This window comes from Podarcis muralis, chromosome 1 (genome assembly GCF_964188315.1).
Source record: "Podarcis muralis chromosome 1, rPodMur119.hap1.1, whole genome shotgun sequence".
NCBI classification, from domain to species: domain Eukaryota; kingdom Metazoa; phylum Chordata; class Lepidosauria; order Squamata; family Lacertidae; genus Podarcis; species Podarcis muralis.
In genome coordinates this window covers 110025420-110053266 of record NC_135655.1, presented here as the reverse complement: position 1 = coordinate 110053266, position 27847 = coordinate 110025420, and the positions used below count along the sequence as shown (strand labels likewise).

The 27847-nt window shown below is 44.8% G+C and overlaps 1 protein-coding gene across 3 annotated transcripts in view; it reads right to left on the bottom strand.

Annotated features, from left to right (window-relative positions):
- The window catches only part of LOC114584541 (uncharacterized), a 47551-nt gene that overhangs the window by 7048 nt on the left and 12656 nt on the right, over positions 1-27847 (bottom strand). For all 3 annotated transcript variants that reach the window (XM_077937022.1, XM_077937027.1, XM_077937016.1), the window contains exons 11-32: positions 22229-22282; positions 20219-20287; positions 19754-19822; positions 17826-17894; positions 14205-14273; positions 13585-13653; positions 13424-13492; positions 12665-12733; positions 12166-12237; positions 11324-11392; positions 11143-11214; positions 9324-9392; positions 8794-8862; positions 8604-8672; positions 8405-8473; positions 7926-7994; positions 7339-7407; positions 6220-6288; positions 5022-5102; positions 4332-4367; positions 2982-3018; positions 919-1476 (exon numbers count right to left, since the gene is read on the bottom strand). In XM_077937022.1, the coding sequence (XP_077793148.1) occupies positions 919-1476; positions 2982-3018; positions 4332-4367; positions 5022-5102; positions 6220-6288; positions 7339-7407; positions 7926-7994; positions 8405-8473; positions 8604-8672; positions 8794-8862; positions 9324-9392; positions 11143-11214; positions 11324-11392; positions 12166-12237; positions 12665-12733; positions 13424-13492; positions 13585-13653; positions 14205-14273; positions 17826-17894; positions 19754-19822; positions 20219-20287; positions 22229-22282 (1945 nt within the window). The remainder of the gene's footprint in view (positions 1-918; positions 1477-2981; positions 3019-4331; positions 4368-5021; positions 5103-6219; positions 6289-7338; positions 7408-7925; positions 7995-8404; positions 8474-8603; positions 8673-8793; positions 8863-9323; positions 9393-11142; positions 11215-11323; positions 11393-12165; positions 12238-12664; positions 12734-13423; positions 13493-13584; positions 13654-14204; positions 14274-17825; positions 17895-19753; positions 19823-20218; positions 20288-22228; positions 22283-27847) is intronic.

Below are 27847 nucleotides of genomic sequence, written 5' to 3'. Positions count from 1 at the left end.
GGAGGGGGTGGTGCCCATCACGGCCGCCCCCCTGACACAGGCTGGGCACCACACCCCCAGGATGCACGCCACGCCCCCGCGGCAGCACACCACACCCCCGGGATGCAAGCCCCACCCCGCAGGTGATGTGCCACGCCCCCACCTGCTCTCCGCCCCCAGTGCCGGAGCATGCAGCTTCGCAACTGCATACAAGTAATTACAATAAAACAGCATGGCACCCACCCCTCTGCAAAGCAAGAATTTGCACATCATATTTTATGCTTTTGTGCTTGCACAAAAGTTGGTATATTTTGCCCTAAGCATTTATTAACTGCTGCAGAAACTACAATACGAAATTCTTATTTGTGTAAATTTAGGGAAATGCATAAGAAAGTCTTGCTTTAATTCCTACCCCCTTGCCCTGAGTTGAGAACAACAGAGGTCTTAGCAGAGTTCTCCCTTTGAGAATCTCAGCTTCTCATTCCTGTTTGCTTATGTCCTGGGTCACAAAGGGAGAAGAGAAGGACTGGGTGATCCATTCTATTTCTGGTCCATGTCAGTGTTGTTTATATTCATTCTTAAGTCTTTTCTGTCCTGTTTCCTTATTAGTGTGGGGTTTTTTTGTTTTTGTTATTTTAAAAAACATATATTACCCTTCAACTATGCATGCTTTTACACTTCAGCTATGACCACTCTGACATGCAGACCCCAGAGCATTGAATGTGGGTCAATGCAGCCCTTGGCCTGAGAAAAGTTAGCTATCTCTATAGCTTTGGGATATATGGATGAACATAACATTCCTACATGGCATGCTCTACATCCACTATGTTGTTCCAAGATCTTTAGTGAGGGATGTAGAGGGTAATCTTTGACTGGAGGCACCCAAAAGCTTGAAGAAGATCTGTGGGGACCAGTAATTCTTTTAAGAGCCATGATTACCTGGAAGAGTATTAAAGTCGTCAATGAGGTACATATGTTCTCTGTCAGGGTCCGATGCAATGAGATTCAGCTCCCGCAAGAATTCAACTTGTGTTGGGTCTGAAGTGTTCACAATTCCAATGGCATACATTTCGATGTTAGCTGCATGAGCCTCTCGGACAGCAATATCCAACTTGACGGCTTCTCTCTTATCCGCTTGGCCATCTGTGAGGACTATGGCAACTTTCCTCACGCCAGTTCGAGCCCCAAAAAATCCTTCCTGTGTTGCTTTACGGATGGCTGTGCCTGTGTAAGTGCCTTCTCCCATATATAACATCTTCCGGATTGCTTGTTTCACATCCTGTTGAGTTGTGTACCTATTCAGTCCAAATTCAAGCCGAACCTCCAGGCTGTAGAGGACAAGGCCAATTCTGGTGGCATTTCTCCCTACAGTTACTCTGTCTACCAAAGCAGTGACAAAATCTTTGATTATTTCAAAATTCTCTGGGCCCACACTTTCGGAGCTGTCAATCACAAACACAAGCTCCATAGGTATCTCCTTGCATTTGATACCGCAGCCTGCAAAAAAGAAAAACAAACCAAATCCATTCAGATAGACCATATGGCTTGCTTTAATTATATACTATATTCCCGATGTGTGATGTATATGAGGATAAGTGCATTTTTTAATTTAAAAAGGGCAAACAATTGCAGCCTGCTATGAATCGACTTAACAGCTACACTCTTCTTAGGATAGAAGTAAGATTGCAGATGAAACAGAACCAATTTAAATTACTTGATGGCTTTAATGGAGACCTTAGTATGACCGAGACTTTCAAATTATCTATTGCTAATGTGAGATTCACACTGCTCACAGTGATAGATGGAATCACAAGAACCCTCCCACAGTGACAAACTCCCCGATAGGTCAGAATCTGGCCACTCCCCATTAGGTCAGAATCTAAGATTAGCCACAATCAGGCTGTAGACCGAGGACTGCTAATATTTGGGGACTGACAGAACACTTTCTCCTTTTGACTTAGCAATGTAGGCTAAATTTAAAAGTGCCTGCCAAAGGCAGACATCTGTTAGTGTTCTAATTCTCACGGCTCTTTTTGGGTGATAAACTATTTAAATGTGAATTTTTAAAATATTAAATTGACATCTCAAATGATTGGGCGACTGTCAGGGGTTCAGGGACAGAGGCACAGGTGAGGGAGGAGACGGAGAGCGAGGGGGAAGAATCCCAGGACAGCGAGGAAGAGGATGACAATGACTTGAGGGATTCCATGAGTCTTTCAAGTGAATCGGAGGATTCCCAGAAGGGGGCACCTGTGGTCAGGCCAAGGGGAGTCACAGGGGGGACTCGTCAGGAGCAGGGGACCAGCAGGGGAACCCAAAGTGGGAGCTGGGAGTCGGGACCGGCTTCTCCGCCAGAGCGCAGTGAAGGGGGTGGAGATTCCAGTGTGACAGGGGAAGCAGGTCCGAAAGCAGAGAGGGAGGGAAGATCGGAGCAAGACATCCTCCCGGAAAGGGAGGGGAGTAGTGCGGGAGTAGTGTAACTGTCAAGAGGAAGGTTAGAGGTTGCGAACGCGCGCCAAGTTCAAATGTGGAGGCGCGCGGAAGAACAGGGAGCCCGGAGGAGGAGCCAGGTCCCAAAGCACGCAGGAGGGGGGAAGAGCTGTCTGGGGATTCCGCGTCAGGGGAATCCAGGAGGGGCGAAACCCCAGGGGGCAGGAAGACCCTGCGGAAAAGGAAAGAAAGGAAGAGGTGGAGCAGCACAAGCCTCTTAAAGTGGTGCAGAGGAGGGACTGACTCAGAGGGGACTTCAGCGGTCTAAGCGTAACAGACGTGGGGCTGCGCGCCTCGGCTGTGGAGCGTACAATACACTGCAATAAACATCTTTGTATATAAACTGGACTTGGCGTTGGTCTCTTGTGAGCTGGGACCTGAGGCAGCCCTGACAGCGACCTTTTCATTTCCCCTTGGAGTTGCAGATGTTTCGATAATCATTTTCTGGGAGGAGGAAATGATCAGCACAAACAGGCATAGGACTGGAATGAGAAGGCTTGTTGAAAACTTACCACATATCTCTTTAATCAATTTAATTATATCTTCTCTCTAGGTTAGAAAAGACAAGAGTGCACATATACATTATCTGACGTCTGCTTTATTCCCAGAAATTTATAGCACGGCCTCTGCTAGTATGCCTCAGATTTCAGGCATTTTTCATCATCAGAGTTGTTGCCAATATTGTTCATGCAATGAAACTTAAGCACTTAAGTACTGGACCATTCAGTCAATGCTTAAATGCTGCAATGCATCATGGCTTAAGGAGCTTTAAGAGTAGATGCAAATACCCCTGGAAGTTCATAGGCTGCCTTTTGTGTGTGCAGGGGAATATTATAATCCCAATCAGATGCTGCAGCACATTTCTTAAAATATAGAATTTATTTCTCCTAATGGAGACATTTCAGTAAGGCAACTTTTCCACCAGCTGCATTTCACCAAAGATTATTTTACCGTAGCCAATTCTGTATTGGCTTTTGTATGCATCAAATCATTTTGCCTGAGTTGCCCAAGGATGTAAGATAGGATGTCTTTGGTGTCCCACTGTGCTGGTGTCCCACTGTGCTGTTTGTGTGTGCGGAGTGCAGTGGAGCACCCCTGGTGGCAGTGTTGCTGCTTGCTAGGACAGAGATGGTGAGTTCAAGGGAGCTTCAGGTGTGTGTGCATTTGTGGGGTTGCCACTGCGTTTGCTATCACTTTACCTCACCTCATCCCCATCTCAGTAAGCACAGCACCTCCACTGACTTAGCACAAAGGTGAGTCAAGGTGGGTGAGCAGGTTAAAGTCCACCAGTGCAGTCTTTCAGCAGGAGGACCAGACATCCAGCTGTGGGTGTTGAAGACAGAGCAGCCCAAGCAAGAAGTATCCTGATCTTAAATCTGAAAGTGAAGATCCATGTACTATCTGGACAGAGCTCCAGAGACACCAACATCAGCACACCTGGAACTGAGATCTGTACCTCCTTCAGCCCAGGTCAGTTCCCTCTACAGCACCACTTTGACAAATACACATTTACCGGTAATAGTTGGTCGGTTTCCTACAAAAACACTCCTTTATTTTTGTGACTTCTTCTAGTGTTGTATGGCTACCATGGTTTCTGACTTATTTTTTAAAATAATATGTGATGTCTACAATGTCATTTTTATTTCATTTGGCCTCCTTTATCCCTCTTTTCCCAATAGCCAGGAGTATTATAAAGAAATACTCTGAACAACATACTTGGATATTCAGTGAGCTTTCTCTATATATGCCTTCTTCAAATAAAGCATTAAAAAAAAATCTTTCACAGCTGCTCAGTGACACATACAGAGATTGAGATAATATTGCATAAATGAAGTTTCTTTCCAAAAATATTAATTGCTTACTGTTAGACCTTGCTCGCCCTTTGCTCCGGTTCTGCCCTAAAAAGACAATAATTCATTAAATAACAATAACAATAACATTTTATTATTTATGCCCCACTCATCTGGCTAGGTTTCCCCAGCCACTCTGGGCTGCTGACATAATATCTAAAAACATAAAACATAAAGCGTTAAAAACCTCCCGATACAGGGCTGCCTTCAGATGTCTTCTGAAAGTTGTGTAATTCCTTGACATCTGAAGGGAGGGTATTCCCCAGGAAGGGTGCCACTACCAAGAAGGCCCTTTGACTGGTATGATTTCCTTGCTACTGTTTTAAGGTTGAAATTGTTTTATGTATTTTATTTTGCTGTGTTAAGTAAGTTACAGCATGATTATGAACCATTCTGAGATTTTTTAAATTAAGAGCAGTATTTAAATGATTTTAATTTATAACTAACAAACAGCATAAGGAGGGTTGTGGTTGTTTGTTTAAAAAAAGAAAACAATCGACAACAAATACTTGTGTGGGGAAAGGAATTTGGAGAGAAGAAGTCTCCTGGGAGAAAGGAGTATTTAATGCTTTCCCTGCTCTAAATTGTTCCCCTTCGTGCCACTCCTCCCACTCCCATGGGGTTCAAATGTGTGTCATTTGTAGTTAGATGATTTTTTAAGTGAAAAAGTATTAATGATTTCTTATGCATATTATTACATACAGGTTCTCCAGCTGAACCAGGGTCACCCATGTTTCCCTTCTCTCCTTTTCTTCCTCTTTCTCCAGCAGCTCCACGATCACCCTTGGAATTAATTGCACAACATTCGTAAGGCATCACATTAATCACCTCTGTTTGAAACAACATGCACTGGTGGGAAAGACTAGATAGTATTATGTGGAAGTTCCCTACATTTTGCAGCAGAAATGGACTCTACCATATGAATTCCCATTGCATACATTAAAAAAAACCACAATGCATGACTTGACAGGCCTGATCCATCCTAATTTCTTGACCACTTAGCACATCAAGACATAATTAAAGCCCCCAAACTGGCCAATCCACCGAACCAACTCCCCACTCCACCCTCAGCAGACTGGGGTGTAGAAGGGAGAGAACTCTGGCACTTAGAGCATGATATTGTAGTCAGTAGCCATGTAACTGATGTGATTTTCTGGAATAATCACAACCATTCTAAGTGCTCAAGGTATGAAGAAACTCCTTTTGAGTGAATTGATTGGTGAAACCTGTCAATCAGGCTAAGAGGCAGCAGATGGTAGGGAGCATAGATCTCTTTTGCTTGTGATCACCAGCAACAGGGGTTCAGAGACATACTGCCCCTGATATTAGAGCGGGTGGCGCTGTGATCTAAACCACTGAGCCTCTTGGGCTTGTTGATTGGAAGGTCGGGGTGAGCTCCTGTTGCTCTGTCCCAGCTTCTGCCAACCTAGCAGTTCGAAAGCACACCAGTGCAAGTAGATAATTAGATACCACTGCAGCAGGAAGGTAAACAGTGTTTACGTGCACTCTGGCTTCCATCATGGTGTTCCGTTGCACCAGAAGCGGTTTATTCATGCTAGCCATATGACCTAGAAAGCTGTCTGTAGACAAACGCCAGCTCCCTCAGCCTGAAGCAAGATGAGCACCACAACTCCATAGTTGCCTTTGACTGGACTTAACCATCCAGGGGTCCTTTACCCTTTTGCCTTAGAGGTAGTAAATAGTCATCATGACCCATAGCCATTAATGACTATATTTAACCCCCTTAATTTAAAATTGTCTAATTTTCCCATACTATATATTTCAAAATGCCCATAACATTAATTCCACTGCTTTTTTTGTTTTAAATAGATTACGAGTAACTTCAAACAGCTAAACTGGGTAACAGGTAGAAACCTGTCTTTAGATTTTGATACCATACCTTGGGTCCAAGAAGCCCTTCTCCAGGAGCCCCACGGGGTCCCGGCATTCCTTGAATTCCTTGCTCACCCTGAAGGCAAGGCAGAATTGTTGACATTTATTGTCTTCCCTAAATCAACCTTCATTGCTTACACAAATTTGATTAAAAGTAAAAATAAAATAAAAAAATTAAGGGAAATGATTTTTATTTGAGCTGTCTGTTCATAAATAAGCTTACATTGAAAAACATTCCAGCAAATGTAGCACTTCACGCATACTGAATTCTGCATATGTTCTCCTTGGTGCCACATATTAATATTTTCATCACTATGTATGTTTGTAGTACAGATGTTGTGACCCACCATGGATCATGACCCAGTAGTGAGCAGCAACCCACCAGCCGAAAACCAATGGAGTAGGTAGTGGCAAAGTGCTACAGCACCTTGTGGCCTTCAATATGTTGTTGGATACCCAGGACCCATCAGCTCCATCTTCTATGACCAAAGATCAGAGATGATGAAGGTCCACAGGTTCCTCATCATTAAGCTACAGGTTCCTCACCTGTAAATCTCAGGTAGCTGAATGTCACTTGTCTGTGTAAGATTCTGGATGCTGACTGCTCAGGGGTTTGCATAACTAGTTGGCATGACAGAGTCTTCTCATTCATTATCAGAATTAACCAGACAAATCGCTCTACCACCATGCACCCCAGTCCCACAGAACAGAGAAAGAGATATCAATCTGTCAAACCTTTTCTGTATCTGAGCTGCGCCAAATTGGGTCAAATTAAGCCACAAGCTCCACTCCTGCTGGTCCCCTTCCATAAATTCCTTTTAGATTCAGCTTTGCAATCATACTCCCCCTGGAACCCAAAGGCTGCCCAGTGGGTCATGGGAATGATGCCACCAGGTTGCTAGTCGTCATCATTTGTGGTTGGAACTACAGTATGATGGTATCTGATTGTCTTCAAACCTCTGATTTTCAGACTTGATTAATGACAACCTTCTTGGCAAATACTTTTGGTCTGGTTTGTCTTTCCAATCTATATCAACCCATAACAAAGTTTTTAACATCTCTAAATTGCCAAAAACTGAGCCCAACCCAAATCGCATGTAAAACTGAATGCAAGAAATGTTAATACCTTTGGTCCTTGGATACCTTCACCTGGAGGTCCCAAGGCTCCAGGTGGTCCTTGTCGTCCAACATTGCCCTGAATAGAGAAACAGCATAGCATCCTTATATGCCTGCAAAATGTGATAACCATTGCCACATTTCACGTCACTTCTACTTAAAATGTTTATGAGATACAAGTGGGTTCTTGAGAGTCCATGGCTGGCAGCCAATGTATGTTACAGCTCAATCCTAACCATAGATCTGCTAAGAAGCATCACTTGATTTTAGTGGTACTTATTTCCAAATAAATATGTTTTATCGTTGTCTTAAACAACAATCCATACATCACATATCCCAAGTTACTCTAAATGGTCAATGGATGATGTGGTTTGTGAACTATTGACTTTGACCTGTGATGATGATGATTTAAATCAGCAAATTAATTTAATTAGGACTTTGGATTAACTTTTTGTCTCTGTCAATGCCTGTTATTTATTATCTTTTATTCCTAAATTAATGCAAAGATTATCAGAGCTGCAGAGAGATAGGGAAAGAAGACAGTAATAATTTTCCCTGAAAATATATGTTTCAATTTGAGAAGTAATTATAACTTACTTTAGGCCCTGGTAGGCCTTCTCCTGCTGGGCCTGGGAGACCAGCTGGTCCTCTGATACCGGGATCACCCTAAAAATATTTTTTTTAAAATAAATTTTCCCAATGTCCAGTTTTACTTTTTCATCCTTATTATTACTTCTATCATGCTAAACAATCATTGTGGGAAGGAATCATTAAGGAGAACAAATTAAGCAGAATAAAAAAATCAAGGTTTAAGAGACACCACAGAGGGAAAGGTAGATAGATAGATAGATAGATAGATAGATAGATAGATAGAGATAGAGATATATGGAAATATGAAGTTTATATATCAGGGCAGTAATATTTAGCTAAGAACTGTAATATACATTTCCCAACAGTATTAGATAAAAACACTACAATCATTTTTAATAGAATAAACCAAACTCCTGTTAAGAAGCCTTACAGCCGAATCAGGAAAAAATAATTTTATAATTTTACTTTAAATTACCAGATTTTACCTTTGGTCCAGGTAACCCAATCCCTTCAGGGCCTTGATCTCCTGGAGCTCCTGGAAGACCCGGAAGACCCTGAAATCAGAAAGTAAATTGGTTAACTATTAACTGCTTTGCAATGACAAATGTTCCATATTCCCCAATATGGCGGCACACATTATTGAAAAATGTCCATAAGTAGTTTGTCAAAATTGCATTTGCTTACAGGTGGGCCAGGGTACCCATCTCCCTTTGGTCCAAATGGTCCCGGTGGTCCTGGATGTCCACGATCGCCCTATTTGCAAAAAAGAAGAACATATTCACATTTTTCAACAGTTATTAGTTGCTAGATGTTTATTTTCTATTTTTTAATTTGTTTTTTAAAATTTAAATGAGTATACCAATTTGGTTATTACCTTAGCCCCAGGAATCCCTATTCCCTGTTCTCCAACTGGGCCAGGAGGTCCTGGTAATCCAAGATCACCCTTCAATTAAAAAAACCCACAAATATAACCAAAAATATACATATGCAACTAGAGAGGTGAATTTTGAATATTATGTACTATCCTTTTAAAAAATGAATCTGCCTTTATTTAAGGGCTGCTACAAATGTCACAAAATTCCCATATGAAATGGATTACAACTCATGCGCAGGTGATGCTTGTGAACACACATTAATTCTATGATGTGGAGATGGTCTTTCTTTTGGCCAGCTCTGATTGGCTTTTTTTCCGTGCATACACAGACATGTGCATGTTCACACATGATGATCCACATTCAGATTTTGCAATGGTTTTGACCCGACAGTGCTTTTCAGGTAGAAATCTTGCCATACTTGGCGCTCAGTAATATCTCGGATTCAAGGACCGTCGTAATTGCAACCGTCGCTAGGCCCATTACTATGTCCAGACTGAACATTACGAAGCAACAGAAATGAGGCCATTACCTTTGGTCCCATAATGGCCCGTCCAGGGAGACCTGGCATTCCAAGACGTCCAGGTGTACCGGGTTCACCCTACCATTATAAAACAACAACAACAACAGCAATGACTTTGTAAAGGAACAAAACAAAATTAATAAAAGATCATTGAGATGTGAAGCTTTTTTCAAAGCCTCACTCCTAAGCATAGCTGTCAACTTTTCCCTTTTTAAAAGGGAAATTCCCTTATTCCGAATAGGATTCCTCGCAAGAAAAGGGAAAAGTTGACAGCTATGTTACTAAGGGCTCATCCACCCTTACTTCTTTTGCCCTGCATGTTCTTGACGCAGGTCTGAGCTTTAAAGTTCTGTATCCAAGAGCTCTCACCTCCCTCCTGTTACTTTCTCCAGGAAAACCCACTCTTTAACGCCAATCAGAACAAACAACAAATCAGGTTTTTTGCAGTTTGCCATTAGTTCAATTCAGCAGTAAAGAGCAAGTTTTCCCAGGGGAAGCGCCAGGGCTGGTGGGGGGGGGGTGGAATCAGTCAAGCACAGAGCTTGAAAGAGCAGACCTATGCCTTGAAATGCCACATAAAATGAATTCAGGATGAGCCCTTGGTGAGGGCTCTGTTTTCACTGTGGGCCTTTCTAGATAGGTGGGTTGTTTTTGTGAGTCTATTCTGAAACTTCTCTTATTGGCACAATAATCCTGCATTAATGGCGGATTTATACTGAACCATCCACACACCACACATCCACTTAATCCGCTGCTCACCAACGCTTCCCCAAGTCACACCACTGTTGCTCTCTTGTGGGGCATTTTTGCGTTCACCCCAGTGTGGTTCACCTTTACTACATACACAGCACAACAGAACAATGACCCATCCCCTCCAACAGCATAAAAATCAATATGGCTCACCTGAGCCAACAACCTAGCCCGCCTCCCTCACACAAATCAGCCACACCGCAATCAACTAAACAGAACCAACCAAGCTCGGGAACCCCTAACCTCTCGCAATCTCAATAAAAATAAATGAATACATAAACAAAGAACCTACCCATGTGATGCTGACACCCCCCCCCTGCTACACTAAGAATAGGCAGAAGAGTGAAAGACCAATATCCCCATCTTTCTCCCCTCTCCTCTAACTGCAAGATGTCTATGAAAAAAATGTCTCTCACCAAATGTAAATGAACTGTGAGAAAGACCATGAATTGAAAGTGGAGACAATAGATGTACCATTCCCTGTTTACCTGTTTGCTTTGTAACACAAAACCCCCTATAAAAAGTATTTTTTTAAAAAAGAAAAATATGGAACAAGTACTGATAAAAAAAGGAAGCACCACAAAACATTTGCAGTAGCAAACAGTACTGAAAGTCAAAACAAAAAAAATTCCTTCCAGTAGCACCTTAAAGACCAACTAAGTTAGTTCTTGGTATGAGCTTTCGTGTGCATGCACACTTCTTCAGATAACTTCGGAACTTCTTCTTGTGTATCTGAAGAAGTGTGCATGCACACGAAAGCTAATACCAAGAACTAACTTAGTTGGTCTTTAAGGTGCTACTGGAAGGAATTTTTTTTGTTTTGACTATGGCAGACCAACACGGCTACCTATCTGTAACTAGTACTGAAAGTGGCATCGTCTATTGCCATCCAGGTAATTTCATGAGCACAAATAATTACAAATGCATAATAAAAGGGACTTCTGGAGGGGCTGTTGCCTTTCCTCCCTTGGCAACTGCTCCACCACACCAACTTCTGACACCAGACGTGGTAATAAAATAATAATAATAATAATAATAATAATAATAATAATAATAATAATAATAATAGTAATAATACTTTAGCCCCTGCAGGTCCTGGCACTCCAGTTGGTCCTGATAATCCACGTATACCTCTTTGACCTTGATCACCCTAGGAAAAAGTTGAAAAATCTGCTTTATACAAAAGCTACTTTAACTTTCTCAGAGAAGGTAAAAAAAAGCACACATAATTTCATGACCAATTATAAATAAATTCTTGCCTTTTCACCCTGTATGCCAATTCCAGGAGCACCTTCTGGACCACGGGGGCCAGGTAATCCTGGTTCTCCCTGCAAAAGAAAAAATGATAATGTGGTAGCATATCATTGTATATATTGGTGCAATTCAGCGGCTAAAATATTGCTCTGTGAATCAAGAAGTCCCTGTTTGGAATTCTCCCCTTCACCAAGGACTCATTAAAGGCCCCTCCAGACTGGTGGGTTTTTGTGTGTGTTTTTTTGCAGGTGTATTCTGCAATGTGTCATTCATGCAATAATAGAGAATTAGCAGTGAATTTATACTGGGCCATTCACATATCATTCCATTTTATCTGTTGTTCTTCGATGCTTCCCCAGTGTTACCGCATTTTTGATGTCAGGAGGGGCACTTTTGCACCACAGCGCAACAAAAGCAGGACAGCAACAACAACTCTGCATATTATTAGGAGAATGTATATGTTAGCGAAACTAGCATACCATAATTATTTATATGAAGAAAATTGCTTGCAAAAATTCGAGTGTTTTGCAAAACTGCATAAAAATATGTCTACTAGGAGAAATTCACATTAAATGCTGAGGATTTTTGAAAATAATAATTTCAAATTGCTGCAGGAATCTGGACAAGGGAATTTAAAATTGAAAGAAAATGAGGAACCGAGAGAACTGAAATTGGCATATCCTTCCATCCCTATCTCTAGGTGTTATCACATGAGTGTATCCAACACATCACATCACACAGAACTAATCCCTTGGCTATAGATGAAACCAGCCTAGATTTGCCAAATGGCATTTACAGTAATTCTTTTAATTTTAGAAACAGACATGCTCAAATAAAATAAGCAAACCTTTTGGCCTGGTGCTCCATCTTCTCCTGGCAGGCCAGGTAGACCTGCTAGTCCTGAAGAACCTGGTTCCCCCTAATGTCAACGAGAAATGGAAAGTTAAGGACACAAATAGAGCCCAACTGGATCAGACCAAAGGCCCGTCTAGTCCAGCATTTTGCTTTCTCAGTGGCCAACCAGATGCCTCTTGGAAGCTCACAAGTAAGACACAAGCACAGCAGCATTCTCCTCATTTGCGGTTCCCAGCAAATGATCTACGTTGCCTCTGATATTTGAGGCAATATACTGTATAGCCATTGTAAACCAGTAGCTGCTGAAAGCCTTTCCCTCTCTCTCCTGTTTCTGTAATCCCTGGTACTCAGTTCTCCTAAATATACAATAGAATTAAGTCCTTGAACTTTAAATACACGGGGCTACTTATGCAATGCAAAAATAATTAAATGCCTTATTATAATGCAGTTTTATACCGTTTTAATATACAGCTTTTAGAATGCTACTTTACCTTTGCTCCAGGTTCTCCAAGACCTCTTTCTCCTGGAGCTCCAGTTTCTCCTGGTAAACCTTGATCACCCTTAAACAAAACAAAACGATATGAAATGCTTGAGCAACATAAAGAACATCTGCTTGGCTTATTCCGTCTTCAGAGAGAGACGATGGGAGTACATCGGTAGAGAGCAGCACCATTTAAACCACTATATACTTGGCAAAATTGAAATGGTAAAAATAAAACCCTGAACACCTTGGCAGGGCTTCCATATCACACTAAGCTATGGTTTAGTTTTATGTGCATGAGCCCAGCATGGCTGAGAAAGAGGGAAACCAGAGGCTTTCACTTCAGTTTTCAAGTTACTGTGGTTTCTTGTTATACCCAAACTCCACTCCCAACCACATTTGTTGTTGATTACACTGCCCACATGCGAGAAGTTTGCTTGGTGGGGATTTCTGCCAAAATCCCACATAGTTATTTAAAAATCAAGCAGTTGCAGTTCTGGTTGTCAGCTGAGTGAGTGACTGAAAGAAAGCATATGGAACCTGGTGCGAAAAGAAACTGGAACCACTCAATAATACATGATAGAAGGATAAATAAAACACAGGGGGAGACTCCTTCAGAGCTACTTTTTCCTTCAACTTCTCCAGTCGTCAAATTTCAACTATCTTGCTCATCACAGCCAGCTCCCAGCTGACTAAAGTCTCCAGCCAATCAGAGTCTCCTGTCCTGCAGACCAATCACAGAATTAAACCCAACACTGACTTGGCTCACCTTTGATCCGGGCAATCCCTGTCCAGGTGGCCCTCTTGGCCCTGGTGGTCCTTTGGGGCCTTCTACTCCCTAGAGAAGATGTCAGAAAATGAATCCTGGAGAAAGAGTTCCCTAAGCAAGGCTTAAGCAATGTTTAAATACCTGCAAGCACCAAAACTCACCTTCTCTCCTTGAAGTCCAACACCAGGTAATCCAATAGGCCCAGGCAAACCAGGCGGGCCAATTTCACCCTTATAAACAAAGCATTGTTACTTAATACAAAATATAAATGCAAGTTACTTAGGCTGCAATCCGATACCCAGGAGTAAGCCCCACTGAACTAATTGAAACTTAGTTATAATAGACACATATAGGATTGTGCTGTAAATATTCACTGGCTACAATTTGGACCAGCTCCTTCGAAGCCATTGACATAGTCTCAGTACAGAGACGTTGACAAATGCATGCTATATTTTCTTAGGATGCATTAAATGCCAGCCTTTTATAGATGCTGTCTCCGGCACAGTAAGGAACGTGTACAGTCTTCTTTTCTTTTTGTACTTGAACTTAACTTTCCCACAGAATGAAACCCTTCTTATTTCATCTCACACTTTACTATGAAGAGATGTTAAAATGGGCTTTGGGTAGTTTATTGGGCATAAATCTATCTGAGAAACTACAGTATTGTTCAATCGCCATTGAAAAAGCAAACTCTTTATTTTGCTTCATTACACTCTTTGTGACTACTATCAGTCACAGGTCATTTAGACTTTGCAAATCCCCTGGCATATTTACTGCTCACCTTTTCACCCTTTATGCCAATGCCTGGTTGGCCTCGGGGTCCCTTTGGACCATCAAAGCCACGATCTCCCTGTATGGAAAGACAAAATTGCATAGAGGTTAGAAAATGTGATCTGTGCTTTATCCTTAAAGTTCTGTTTAGTACAAATGGACTGATTGCTGGCAATGTAAGGATATAATTCAAAAATACTGAGAATGCAAAAGGCAGTGCTTGGAGTTTATTTTCTCTTGTGCATCAAAGAGAGTTCCCCGCCCACCTGATGAGATCACTGTTGAATTTGAAAGTCATTACAAAGAGATGAATAAAATGATTTATCTTCTTTCCATTTCAAATGTTTATGTTCCGGTCCTGAATTCTCCACATTGATGGGAAGAATTCAGTGCTTGCCATATAACAAACATGGCTTTCTTAATGTACATGATTCATCTACATAAAGATCATGATTCACCTATTGCACACTTTTTGGCAATGTTATGCTCTCTTATAGTGGAAAATATTGTTATTTATTTAAGGTGCTTAGACTCACCATTTTTTTGTGAAACCAGGGTGGTTTCCAGTAATTTAAAACTGCAGATGGCCAACAGCACTATCACCTGCCTAGGGAGGGGAGGAGCATGAATTTTCTTTCGCTTCGACACCCTCCATAAGGGAAAAGAGGTAAAAGGTCTCAGACAGGTGATTAGTCCTGCTAAAACTGAAAGTACCAACTCTCTGTTAAGCATTGTGTGTTGCAGACCCATGTGCAATGTGCTCCTGGGGACGGAAGGCTGAAGCGGTGAACAGGTGGAACAAATTGGGAAAACATCTTAAACTTGAGAATTAGTCACAACTTTGTAGATTACAAATGTAGATAGGCTTTGGCTTAAGATGCTGGGTCTGTATTCTGTATCAGCCTCCTACAAGATGGCTGGAGTTTTGGACAGGGTCATGCCACTTCAAGATGCAGGTCAACTAAGCTGCCCCGCCCCCAGGCCTCCACTGGAAGTTCTAAGGCCCGTCCACTCTCCATATGGCTTCAGGACAAAAACTTCCACTCAGATCCATTTACCAGGGTACCCTGAGATTTTGCACCTGCTCAAGGACAGGGGTGATGCACCAACTCACCCCACCCCTGGAAACAGACTAAGGAGTCAGCCCAGTGCCTTATCTACCACACAAGCCACTGGATACAGAGATCCACCACTATCTTCCTATTCCTTTGCACATTGTGTTCTTGATGTAGCCAGAGATGTGGATGGAGAAACCCCCTTTTTCCTCAACCACATTACCCCAGCTGAATCAGGCTGTTGATTAGTATCAACAAGGAACAATCTTTTGCTTCTAATACTTCTTTTATATATTTTGAAACTTCTTGTTTAAAAATAGTACCCGTCAATCTTGAAAACAGGCCAAATGTTTGGTTCTTCCTTTTGACAGGTTTGATTTTGTTTAAAAACGGGAAATGTAACATTATAATTTGCCTAGATAAGAAAACACTTGAATGTACAAAGATGTATGAGAAGCCTTACATATATCTGTTGACATTTCATCCTTGCCTTTCTGAAGAACTAAGTTCTATTAACAGTGGAGTTCTGGCTAAATGCCAGATTGGTTAATTACATTTGTTCTGCCTGTTTAAATCTCCTTTGTAGTTTCAGTTTGTTAATGCATTCTTTACTTCACTAAGCTGTTGTGAAGTGTTGCTGTGTGTTCGCAGGGAAGCAATTGCTTCATGTCATCCCAGGAATGGTTTGATTTCTACAGGCGTGTTCAGCTTTATATATAAAAAGAGAGATGAGCTGAATTTTTCTTTTTTCCTGCTACTGGCTGCATTCCTAATCATATTGATTTGAAATAGTAATTGTTGGTTCTGGCTTTATATGCTTTACTTGTGGTTTTAATGTGCAAGTGTACCCTGTCTGGGGACTTTGGGGTGAAGGATGGGTCATAAATAGTTGACAAAAATAAAAACATACCAAAGATGCTATAAGATATGATAATACAGTGGTACCTCGGATTAAGTACTTAATTTGTTCCGGAGGTCTGTTCTTAACCTGAAACTGTTCTTACCTGAGGCACCACTTTAGCTAATGGAGCCTCCCGCTGCCGCCGCGCTGTAGTCATGCAATTTCTGTTCTCATCCTGAAGCAAAGTTCTTAACCCGAGGTACTATTTCTGGGTTAGTGGAGTCTGTAACCTGAAGCGTCTGGAACCCAAGGTACCACTGTAAAACCATTAGTGATATGAGCATTCCTGTGGAACCACAGCACTCATGCAAAGGAAGCTTCCCACAGGTGGGCAAAAGGTAGATAGATCCTAATCTACTGGGGAATCTCAGGGTGATTTGTAACAGATCAATAGGAATTATGGTCTGAACAATAGCAACAAGGGGGAGGGAAAGCTTCTTCCCACTGCCTAAATTAGGCTGTGGAGATGAAGAAAGTTTGAAGGGGAAACCAGGACTAGATTTGGGTAGGGCCAGATTGTGAGCCCAGACTCAGCTCTGAAAACAAATTCCTGGGTTGAACATGTGTTCTGAGGCACCTTGTTCCTTAACTCTATGTCCTCAAAGCCTCCACTCCAAACCACTACTTTGCACCCAGGTCTGATTGGTGGACCTTGTAAAGGTAAAGGTACCCCTGCCCGTACGGGCCAGTCTTGCCAGACTCTAGGGTTGTGCGCTCATCTCACTCTATAGGCCGGGGGCCAGCACTGTCCGCAGACACTTCCGGGTCACGTGGCCGGCGTGACAAGCTGCATCTGGCAAGCCAGAGCCGCACACGGAAATGCCGTTTACCTTCCCGCTAGTAAGCGGTCCCTATTTATCTACTTGCACCCGGGGGTGCTTTCGAACTGCTAGGTTGGCAGGCGCTGGGACCGAACGACGGGAGCGCACCCCACCGCGGGGATTCGAACCGCTGACCATGCGATCGGCAAGTCCTAGACGCTGAGGTTTTACCCACAGCGCCACCCGCGTCCCTGCGGTGGACCTTGAGGTTGTAGTAAAAAACAAAGTAGATCCTTCAAGTCTGAAGACTACCCAGCCTTGCCATAATGCTTAACAGCTTTGTTTACCTCTTACCCTCTTCTTGGAGCATGCCCCAGGTCGTTCTGGGGAGTGGGGAGCTTGACTCTATCTTTTAATCCAGCTTCCTCCCTCCACTTGGTTAAGAAATATAAGTCCAGATTGTTGTAACAATTGTTTTCTCAAAATTTATCATGAGAATAAATAAAAACAGTTGAAAAAAGAAAAGAAAAGAAAAGAAAAGAAAAATATAAGCCCAGAGCTGATGCAGCTTGACTGAATGGAGTGGGACAGCTCTTTTATGGCCTATGTCACTGTACAATCTTAGATTCTTACTGTGGCTAATGTCGTGTGCACATGGCTTCCCAAAACTGTGGTGGGAGAGCACTGAACGCAGAATACATGGGAGTGTGTCCACAGCCTAAGTGCTAAAGTTGTTATTGATGTTGAACAGGTCTCCAGCTACAGCGTGCAGGTTCTGAGGACTGGGTTACAATGAAAAGCAACACATATCTATGTACGTTTTGATAATTCCAAGTTTGGAAATGGGCTTGCACAAACACTTTAAAGGTCATTTATATGCCATGGCATTTTTTTAAAGCAAAACTCTTTTGTACCTTTGGTCCTGGAAGCCCTTCTCCTGGAGATCCCCTTTCTCCCTGAATACCTTGCGGTCCTTGAGGCCCCTGTAAAAATGTTTTTGAAAGCAAAATTCTGGAAATCAATAGCAAATCAATCAAAGTAGGATCTTCATACATCTTTGTGGTTTGGAGCCTAGTCTCAACCTGCCCTAAATTGCTAAAGTAATGCTATATTTATGAAAAGCAAAAGTAGCTTTTTTCATGATGCATCAAACAGCAGACAGCTATGAACTCCAGGTATAACAAGTTATACTGGATTATGCTAGGAGTCCCCCCGCTCCCGGCACCATTAAAGAAAAGGATTAAACATGTGAGCTTGCAAGGTTTACCCTGTAAAAGCCTGAAAATGCAGTCAAGTATAAGATCAACTTTAATAATAGATTCTTTATGGGCTCACTCAAGCTTAAAGTTAAGCAAGTCTTTTAAAACAGATGCAGTCGTTTGCACACATTCTAGGGAATTATTTCCATATTGTCTTGTTTGCTGAGGATATTGTGTGTGTGTGTGTTTGACAGAACCCCTAGAGCAGGGTTTCCCAAACTTGTGTCTCCAGCTGTCTTGGGACTACAATTCCCATCATCCCTGACCACTGGTCCTGCTAGCTAGGGATGATGGGAGTTATAGCCTCAAAACGGATGGACACCCAAGTTCGGGAAACCCTGTTCTAGATGCATTGCGGAGGATGCTGATGACACACACATGTTCTATGGTGCTGGAAACTCACACAGAGTGTAGGCGACATCTAGTAGGAAATATTATAGCTCTGCATAAGTTGAGACGAACCCCCTTCCTAAAACAAACTCAGTATTTCCCTGCAGATGAATGTTTAAAATTTATTTCATAAAATGTATATACTGTGTTGATTGTAAACAACAAACCCCCACCTCACAAGTGGTATACAAAATGGGCGGCTGGCACTGCCAGTATAACTGAAGAACTACCAGGATCCTTTTGCTAATTAGTATGTTTCATTCTCACTTCTAAAGTTATGTTTGTATTTACTATGAAAAGTTAGAAACTATCTCAGAATGAAGCAGGTAAGTGGATGTATAAATATGAACAAGAAATTTGGAGGTTGCCAATGTGGTGACCTCTGGATATTGTTGGGAGTCCAACTCCCATCAGCCTCAGTCAGTGTGGCCAATAATCAAGGGTGATGGGACTTGGAGACCAGCAGTATTTGGAGGTCCACATATTGGCTACTCCTGAAACTGGATGAGTAGAGTGTAAACATTTGTAGACACCCCATCCCCCCAAAAAGGGAACTGAAAATGAACATGCTATAGAAAAGGAGAGCAAACAAGTCAAGAAGAAGAAGGTGGGAGACAGGAAGCCACAACAGAGGGCATCACCATAGTCAAGAGACATGATAGAATTAACACAGTGGTCATAGTTTCCATAGATGGAAGACAAAAACACAAATGGAAAATGGAAGGAAATAACACAGCTTAAAGACATAGAGAACAAGAGTTGGCAGTTGCTCAGATAAAAGAATGAAAAGACCAAGAGGTATCTCTTATTCTTCTACAATCACACTCCCGTTCCATCTGAGCCAAAGAAAGACATGGAGGGATAATAGAAGGATGTCCACAAACCAGATACACAAATGGGGTGAGATTACACAGCACAGAAGAAACAAGAAAGCAATCAGAAAGAGAACGAGGTGAAAGATCTGGAACCCAGAGTTGCAGATCATCTCCATTAAAGAGATAACTACTTTGGAAAGAACTTGTAAGAGAAGCTGAATAAGAAAGGCTGAAAAAAGTAAAGAACCAGGAACCAAACCTTGAGTGGATCAGAGCCACTCTTTCTTTTAATGTGCACCGATTTTTGCATATAAAGGTGCAATTATTTGTTACTAAGGGATTTCCCCCCTGTGTGATCTCCCCACGCACAGTACATACCGGTAAACCTGGTTCTCCAACTCCAGGTGGCCCAACAGGGCCTGGTCTTCCTGTTAAACCAATGTCACCCTTCAGAAAAAAATATGTTATGTTTGGATTTGAACAAAATTATGGACACTGAAATGAAGCAGCATTCTTTGATTTAATACAGTGATATTAAGAAGACTAGAGGGAAGTAAAACAAATCGGATACCAGTAATAATAACTTCATTTGCCCCTCTGTCTCTCTAGATATGTCAATTTTTATTACCAATAAACTGCTGAGAGTTACACCATTCTGTGCGTTCCCTCCCCCCTTTTAATGGTATGAATGTATTTGAACTACATCCAGAATACCTTTCAGGTATTACAAAGACATCATTTATCCTTGTTTTAAGTTGTTTTTGGGTGTTTTTTAAAATCCAGCCATATATTATTTCAGCAGCTGTCCTTCTGCACAGTAGGCTATATGATTGGCATTTTTACCTTGGGGCCAGGCAACCCTACTCCCGTTTCTCCAGTCAGTCCAGCAGGGCCAGGCAGGCCTCTTTCACCCTTTAGAAAATTGCAAAACAAAAGAACTGATTTCAACTTTTTGATAGGTTTCAGAGAGAAGAAAACCTGCTCCTCCCTCCCTCCTGCCCTTAAACTAAGGTACAATAAGCCCACAATTTATGTTGGGGTTAAGTTCCAAAGCCAAATTCTGTATGGTCAATTGGGGTTCAATCTTAAATGGGATTGCCAAAGCCATTTTTCCTGGAACCTCACCCCCTTTTAATTTTTTGCCACACGTGTAAAGCTGAATGTGCACAAGTTAAATGCTTGTAAGTTGTGGGGGCATTGCTTTCGCAATATGTATCATAATGCTTCTGCCATGATAAAACTAGCAGATTGCTTGGAGTGGGAGTAATAAATGAAACAAGACTGGGAAACACATCCAAACATAGAAGGAATTAGCAGAAGTAGAAAAGATGGGTGAGCTTTCCCTGTTGTGCTCCTGCATTGAACATTGGTTTGCACCGCCCTGTCTTGCCCTGCTTGTGAATTCCAGTTTAACAAGGATGATTTCTAAAATCAATTCTGGAATCAGAGCGTGCCCACTATGTTGCAGCTTCCAGTTCCTTTGCATCTTTTGCCCCTTGAACAATGTCATGGTCTCGCTGATACACTGCCAGAAAACGAAAAAGGAAAGAAGTCTTGATGTGACTGAGCATATGATTGCACCAATATTTTTTTTAGTGTGCTATTTCATCAATGCACAGCAGTGCTTTTTGGGGTAGAACCGCTAATATTCTGCGGTGGGAGGTGTTGCGGCTGGGCATCCGGGCCCTTGTGGTGATCCGGCTCGGGGGCAGGGGATTGATGCCCCCCTCATGGCAACCCTGGCCACGTCAGAATATGACACTAAAATTTAATTGGGGATGAAAGTAATAGATGCATGGAAACTGACCCATCTACATGTGCCCAACTCGAAGCGGATTTTACAATCAATCCCCCTCTCCATGAGATTCTCAAGAAAAGCACTTTTGAAAGAGTCTAATGTGACCTTCTGGGTTGCTACATGCACAGTAACCAGCATGAAAGCCAAACGCAAGCTGAATTGCTATGAAGACTGTTTTCCTCACGGAATACAGAACAGCATGGTAGCAAAAAATAATCTCAAAGTGGAAGAAAGCAGTTGTGTGTGGATCTATTTCTTACTAATTAATACTCATGTTCTGTCCCATTGTTGGAGAGATGGCCTGGAGAAAAAATAGCTTTCTCTTGCTTTTGAGAAGAAATTCAAGTGTCATAAAAAGCCTCAACAAGGTGTTATTTATGAGCTGTACTTTAATGGTTCCCTGTGGCTTAAAGCCATACAAAGCTCTGAATGGGCTGAAGTGCCTTGAAGGGGATTTTTTTGTGATGTGGAATGTCATATGACATCTCGCTGTTGAATGACAACGGAGTTGATTCTTGCTTCTTAGATGTTCCATTTGGTGGTTTTGCAGACACGGCCGGAAAAGTCAGTTTCAGCACAGCTAAGATGGATAGAATTCATAGCAGAGGAAATATCTGAATAGTAGCAACATTTTCCTCAGGGATGAAGAGCCTGTGGGCCTTTCCAGATGTTACCAGATTACAATTCCCATCATCCTTGATCATTGGCCATGGTGGCTGAGGTTGATGGGAACTGGGAGTCCAACCACACCTGGAAGGCAATGGGTTTCCAAGCCATGGTTTACAGGGGCAGCCAGTGTGGAAACCTCCATAGGTTGTTGGCCAACGGTTCCCATCATCCCATACCATTTGTCATGATGGCTGGGGCTGAGAGGAGTTGGAGTCCAACAACATCTGCAGGGCACCATGTTTCTTTTTAACAGTTTTTGGTTTTCCAGTTTCATATGGCGCATGAACCGGGCCAATGTGAGTGAAAGCAAAAGTGGGCTCCAAAATTGCAAAGGTAGCAGCAGTCTCTCACAGCGTTTAGAATTAAATTAATGTTAAGAGTCTTGCCTTTGATCCTTGCATTCCTTCAGGTCCTTGGTCTCCAGGCAGTCCTTGGGAACCCTGTTAAACAGGAAGGCATTTTTTATTTATTTTTTAAAAAGACCTTGGCCGAGTGCATCATTAAATAGGAATATGACTGTTGTTAAGTCGTGGGTTGACATAGCAGCCGGCACAGCGATCTCTTCAAGTAGCTCTTTATTATGGTAAGCTGGAATAGAACTGACAGTGAACAGCTCAGCCGGCCTGTATTTATAGGCAGCCGGCTGTCACATTGTAACCACCACAGCCCAGAGTTCCCGCCTAAAATAACTGCCGCGGACCTGAGTGAAAACTATCTACAGACCTGAGTGAAAACTATATACAGTATCCCCCTGTTGGCCCAGGGTGAAACTACACTACATAACACCCCTCCCCACCGAGATAAGGCGTTAGTTACAATCGTAATGGTTTCCTTATATACAGCACTACGCGTAATGGTTCAATTAGGCACAAAAGCATATCGGTTACATTTCCCATACTTAGACCAACAGTGATACCTGTCCAACAACATAGTCCTTTAAATGAGTTGGGCGCTTGGAAACTCTGCCAGACCGCCGGGGACTGGTAGCCAAGTCCGGAGGGCCACACAGTTCTCGCTGAGGCTGTGGTGCGACCCTAGGTGGCGTTGGAACCAACTCCCCTGGATCCGCTGCTGTGAGTGGAGCCTCCGCAAGTGGAGTGGTCTGAGTCTGTTCTGAGACGGCTTGGTTCGGCTCCACGCTGGCAGTTTGCGAGGGAGGTGTAGGTGGGGCCTCGCCATCTGTACGTGTCTCTTCTGGAGCCGCAAGCGCAGTTGGGGGCACCTCGGTAGTGTCCAAGTCCCCAACCCTGCGCCTAAGTTGGTCTATGTGCCGTCGCCACAAGCGCCCGTCTTCGAGTGCCACCTGGTACGAGCGAGGTCCAGTGACTCCCACTACTGTGGCTGGCACCCAAGGGATGTCCCCCACATAGTTCCGGGCAAAGACCTGGTTTCCTGGGACAAATGACCGTGGTGCGTTGGCACAGCCTGGGGGTTCAGCCACGGCAAAGTCTGGGTGTAGCCGGTCGAGCGGTGACCTGAGGCGGCGGCCCATAAGCAGTTCCGCAGGACTCCTCCCTGTGGCCGCATGAGGGGTGATGTGTTGCGCGAACAAGTATTCGGCGACCCGCTCATGCCAGTCTCCCCGGTCCAGGCGCGCCAGTGCCTCTTTTGTCGAGCGCACCATTCTTTCCGCTTGCCCGTTGCTGGATGGATGAAAGGGTGCCGTTAGGGCATGGCGGATGCCCAGTCCCAAAAGATACCGCTCAAACATGCCTGATGTGAACTGCGGTCCGTTGTCAGAGACAAGGACATCAGGACACCCATGCGTTGCAAACAGGCCTCGCAGCACCCGGATGACAGCTTCGGTAGTGGTGGAGGGCATCAGGGCGACCTCCAGCCATTTGGAATAGGCGTCCACCACTACCATAAAGGTCCGGCCGTGAAAGGGGCCAGCCAGATCGATGTGCACCCTCGACCAGGGTGTCTTTGGCGTCTCCCACGTGTATCCCTTAGCTGCCGGTGGTGCAGGCCTCGACTCCTGGCACGCTTGACAGGCGGACACCCAGGCAGTGATGGCATCGTCCATATTAGGCCACCAGACGTAACACCGAGCCAACGCCTTCATTTTGACAATTCCCGGGTGGCCAACGTGCAGAGCCTCCAGGACGCGCTGACGGAGTCCCTGGGGAATCACGACGCGGTCTCCCCACAGCAGACAGCCGCGATGAGCTGAGAGTTCATGTTGTCTGGTTGCGAAGGGCTGGAACTCCGATGCAAAGGGCCCTTGTGGCCACCCCCTCCACACCCAGTTGAGCACCCGGCTGATGGTGCGATCCTGGGCAGATGCGGAGGCCACAGTGGCAGCCGACACAGGCGCTGCCGGAAGATCCTCAATCAGAAGGAGCGATGAAGCTGGAGCCGGGTCTTCCACAAATGCTGGAAGAGGGCAACGGCTGAGGGCGTCGGCATGGCCCATCGATTTCCCCGGGCGGTGGATGAGCCGGTAGTGGTAGGCAGCCAGGAAAACAGTCCATCGCAGCATGCGTGGTGAGAGGACCGGTGGAGTTGGACGATCACCGGCGAGGAGGTCCAGGAGTGGCTTGTGGTCAGTGATGAGGTCAAAAGTCCTGCCATAGAGGTATTCATGAAACCTCTTCACTCCAGCCACAAGTGCCAATGCCTCCTTGTCGAGCTGGCTGTAATTCCGTTCCGTCGGAGATAGTGTCCTGGAAAAGTAGGCGAGCGGTGCTTCTCTTCCATCTGGAAAACGGTGACTAAGGACAGCCCCGATGCCAAAAGGTGAGGCGTCGCAGGCAAGGACCAGCGGCCTGGATTCACTGTACTGTACCAGCACACTGTCCGAAGAAAGGAGAGCCTTGACCGCGTTGAAGGCCGCCGTCTCCCGATGACCCCAGGCCCAAGGCGTCTTAGTGCTAAGGAGTCGGTGAAGAGGCTCAGCCACTGTGGCTTTGTGGGGCAGGAACATGTTATAAAAGTTCAGCAGCCCCAGGAACGCCTGCAACTCCGTTTTGTTCTTTGGAGTGGGGGCCTGCTGGATAGCGCGGATCTTGGATGTGGTTGGATGAAGACCGGAGGCATCGATAAGATAGCCCAGGAACTCTACCTGTGGAACGGCGATCTGGCACTTCTCCCTTTTTACCTTGAGCCCGGCCTCCTGGAACCTGGTCAGCACGGCACGGAGGCGCTCGAACAGCTGCTGGTGTGAGTCTGCAGACACCAAGACGTCATCAAAATATGGTACCACGCCCGGAAGCCCTTGCAGGAGACGCTCCATAAGGCCTTGGAAGATGCCAGGAGCCACACTCACCCCGAACTGCAACCGGCGGCAACGGAATGCCCCCCGGTGGGTGACGATCGTCTGGGCTTCAGCAGTGGCATCATCGACTGGCAGTTGTTGATAGGCTTGGGCAAGGTCCAGCTTAGCGAAGACCTTACCCTCACCCAGGGAATGCAGCAGGTGTTGGACAACAGGAACCGGATAAGCGTGCTGCTGAAGTGCCTTGTTGATCGTGCACTTGTAGTCAGCGCAGATTCTCACCGACCCATCTGGCTTGACAGGCGTGACGATGGGGGTTTCCCACTTTGCGTGGTCAACCGGCTCCAAAACTCCTTGGGCGATCAGTTTGTCCAGTTGTTCGTCCACCTTAGCCTTGAGAGCAAAGGGAACCCGGCGTGGCTTTAGCTTGATGGGGGCGACTTGTGGATCCAGGCTAAAGGAGATGGGCGTACCTGTATATTGGCCCAAGGTGCCGTCAAAAACCTCGGCAAAGTCTTTGACCAGACCCTCAGTCTCTGCGTTAGAGATGCAGTTGATGCCGGTGACTTCCAGGCCGAGGGCATCAAACCAGTCTAGCCCTAGGAGGCTTGGCCGCTGACCTTCGACCACCACCAACCGGAGCAGGCCCGAAAAATCCTTGAAGGCGATCCGGAACCGGCCAACGCCTACCACGGGAACGTCGTTTCCCTGGTAGTCTCTCAGGTGTACGCGGTGAGAGTCGAGTTGCCTTTTGGACACTCTGGGTACCAGTCTTTTGATGGTGCTCCATGACACGATGGACAGGGCAGACCCGGTGTCGATCTCCATGTCACATGGAGCTCCTTCAATGAGCACCGTGACGTTCAGCTTGCGTCTCGTAGGCGAGTCGGTTTGGCCAATCGTGGTTCCAGACGGGCAGCGGCAGTTGGTGAGAGCGAAACAACTTTCCTTGGCAGACTGGAGTGAAGACTTGGACTTGCGAGTCGATGAAGGGGGGTTGTCAGACGGAGCCGATCGGCAGACCTTAGCGATGTGGCCCCTTCTGGAACACCTCCTACAGATGGCGTCTCTGAATCGACACTTGGCACGGGAATGGTTGCCTCCGCAGCCAGCACATTCCGGTTGGCCCTTGGACTTCTGTTGGAACTTCCTGCGCTCCCGCTTTGTCTGGTGCACATCATCGTCTTCACTGGAGGATGCCTCCTCACTGCTGGCCTCTTCATGATGCACCGGAACGGGCTCCCTAGCAAGACGCAGGCTGCTGGACTTGCGGATCTCCTGAGCGGAGCGTTCAGCAGCTTCTGAGGCCACAGCCTCCTCAATGGCTTTCTGTAGCGTGAGGTCTGGCTTGGCTAGGAGACGCCGTTGCAGATGGATGTCCCGGACCCCGCAGACGATTCGATCCATCAGGGCATCGTCTAAGTCTCGGAACTCACAGTGCATTGCAGCCTGTCGCAGGGCGGTGGTGTAGTTGTTGATTGACTCCCCCTCTGCCTGGTTCCTGTGGTAGAACGCATGGCGGGCAGCAATCTTGGACGGCTTTGGTGCGTAGTGGTTGCGGAGCTTCTCTTGGATCGTGTCCCATGGTGATGCCTGGACTGCTTCAGGCGCAACCAACGCTCGGGCCGTCTCAAACACCTCAGGCCCACAGAGGCTGAGGAATAGGCCCCGCTTCCGATCCTGTGATACTGCTGTCAGTTCGTTGGCTTGGAGGTAGCAGTCGAACCGAGCGAGGTAGGAGTCCCATGATTCAGAGGCTGGCGCAAACGGCGGTAGAGGCACAAGTGAAGCCATGATTCCGATGCCGGCGTGAAGGGCGATGGATGGAACACAGTGCTCTAGCCAGAACAGTCAGCTCTGAATTGGTTCTGCCCAGTGATTTCGCTCAGTGATTTCGCTCTGTGATTCAGCTCAGTGATTCAGCTCAGTTCAGAGGCTGGCCGCATCTGGCTGTGCTCTGATGTCCATCTATCCCATCCTCGTCGCCAGTGTTAAGTCGTGGGTTGACATAGCAGCCGGCACAGCGATCTCTTCAAGTAGCTCTTTATTATGGTAAGCTGGAATAGAACTGACAGTGAACAGCTCAGCCGGCCTGTATTTATAGGCAGCCGGCTGTCACATTGTAACCACCACAGCCCAGAGTTCCCGCCTAAAATAACTGCCGCGGACCTGAGTGAAAACTATCTACAGACCTGAGTGAAAACTATATACAGTATCCCCCTGTTGGCCCAGGGTGAAACTACAACTGTTTTACTTTAATCCACACAAAACAGTTTATTCAGTGTTCAAATAATTGTGATATTTGCCTATTACATTCACTTACCATCTGTTTATCCTGGTTTGTTTTGCATTGGAGATGATTACACTGCCTTTCGTTTCATGACCTTCAAAAACCTGTATCATATGCATTTGTTTTTCCATTTGAAGCTCTGATCTGTAAGTTTCTTTCAGTCTGTTGTGCTTTTAGCTCATAAAACCCATTACTAGCAGACTGGCAACCCACAAGAAAGGTCTTTCAGCCTGCTGGGGAATCCTGACTTGGGCATTGCTACCTTAACCGTTTTAGGCTAATGGTTAAAGAAAATGGCTGCGAAAAGGTTTTCCCTTCTCTGTGACCACAACCGCCCCCCATGTGTGTTCCCCAACCCCTTTGTTAAAGGTATGTGAGGACTACAGAGACTAGTTCTCTAAATACAGGAAGAAACAGAAGAAGGTCAGTCATTCATCTGCTGTTAACCATGGGTTACTGATTTATTTCATTTATTAAGCACATCCCATAAAACATCCT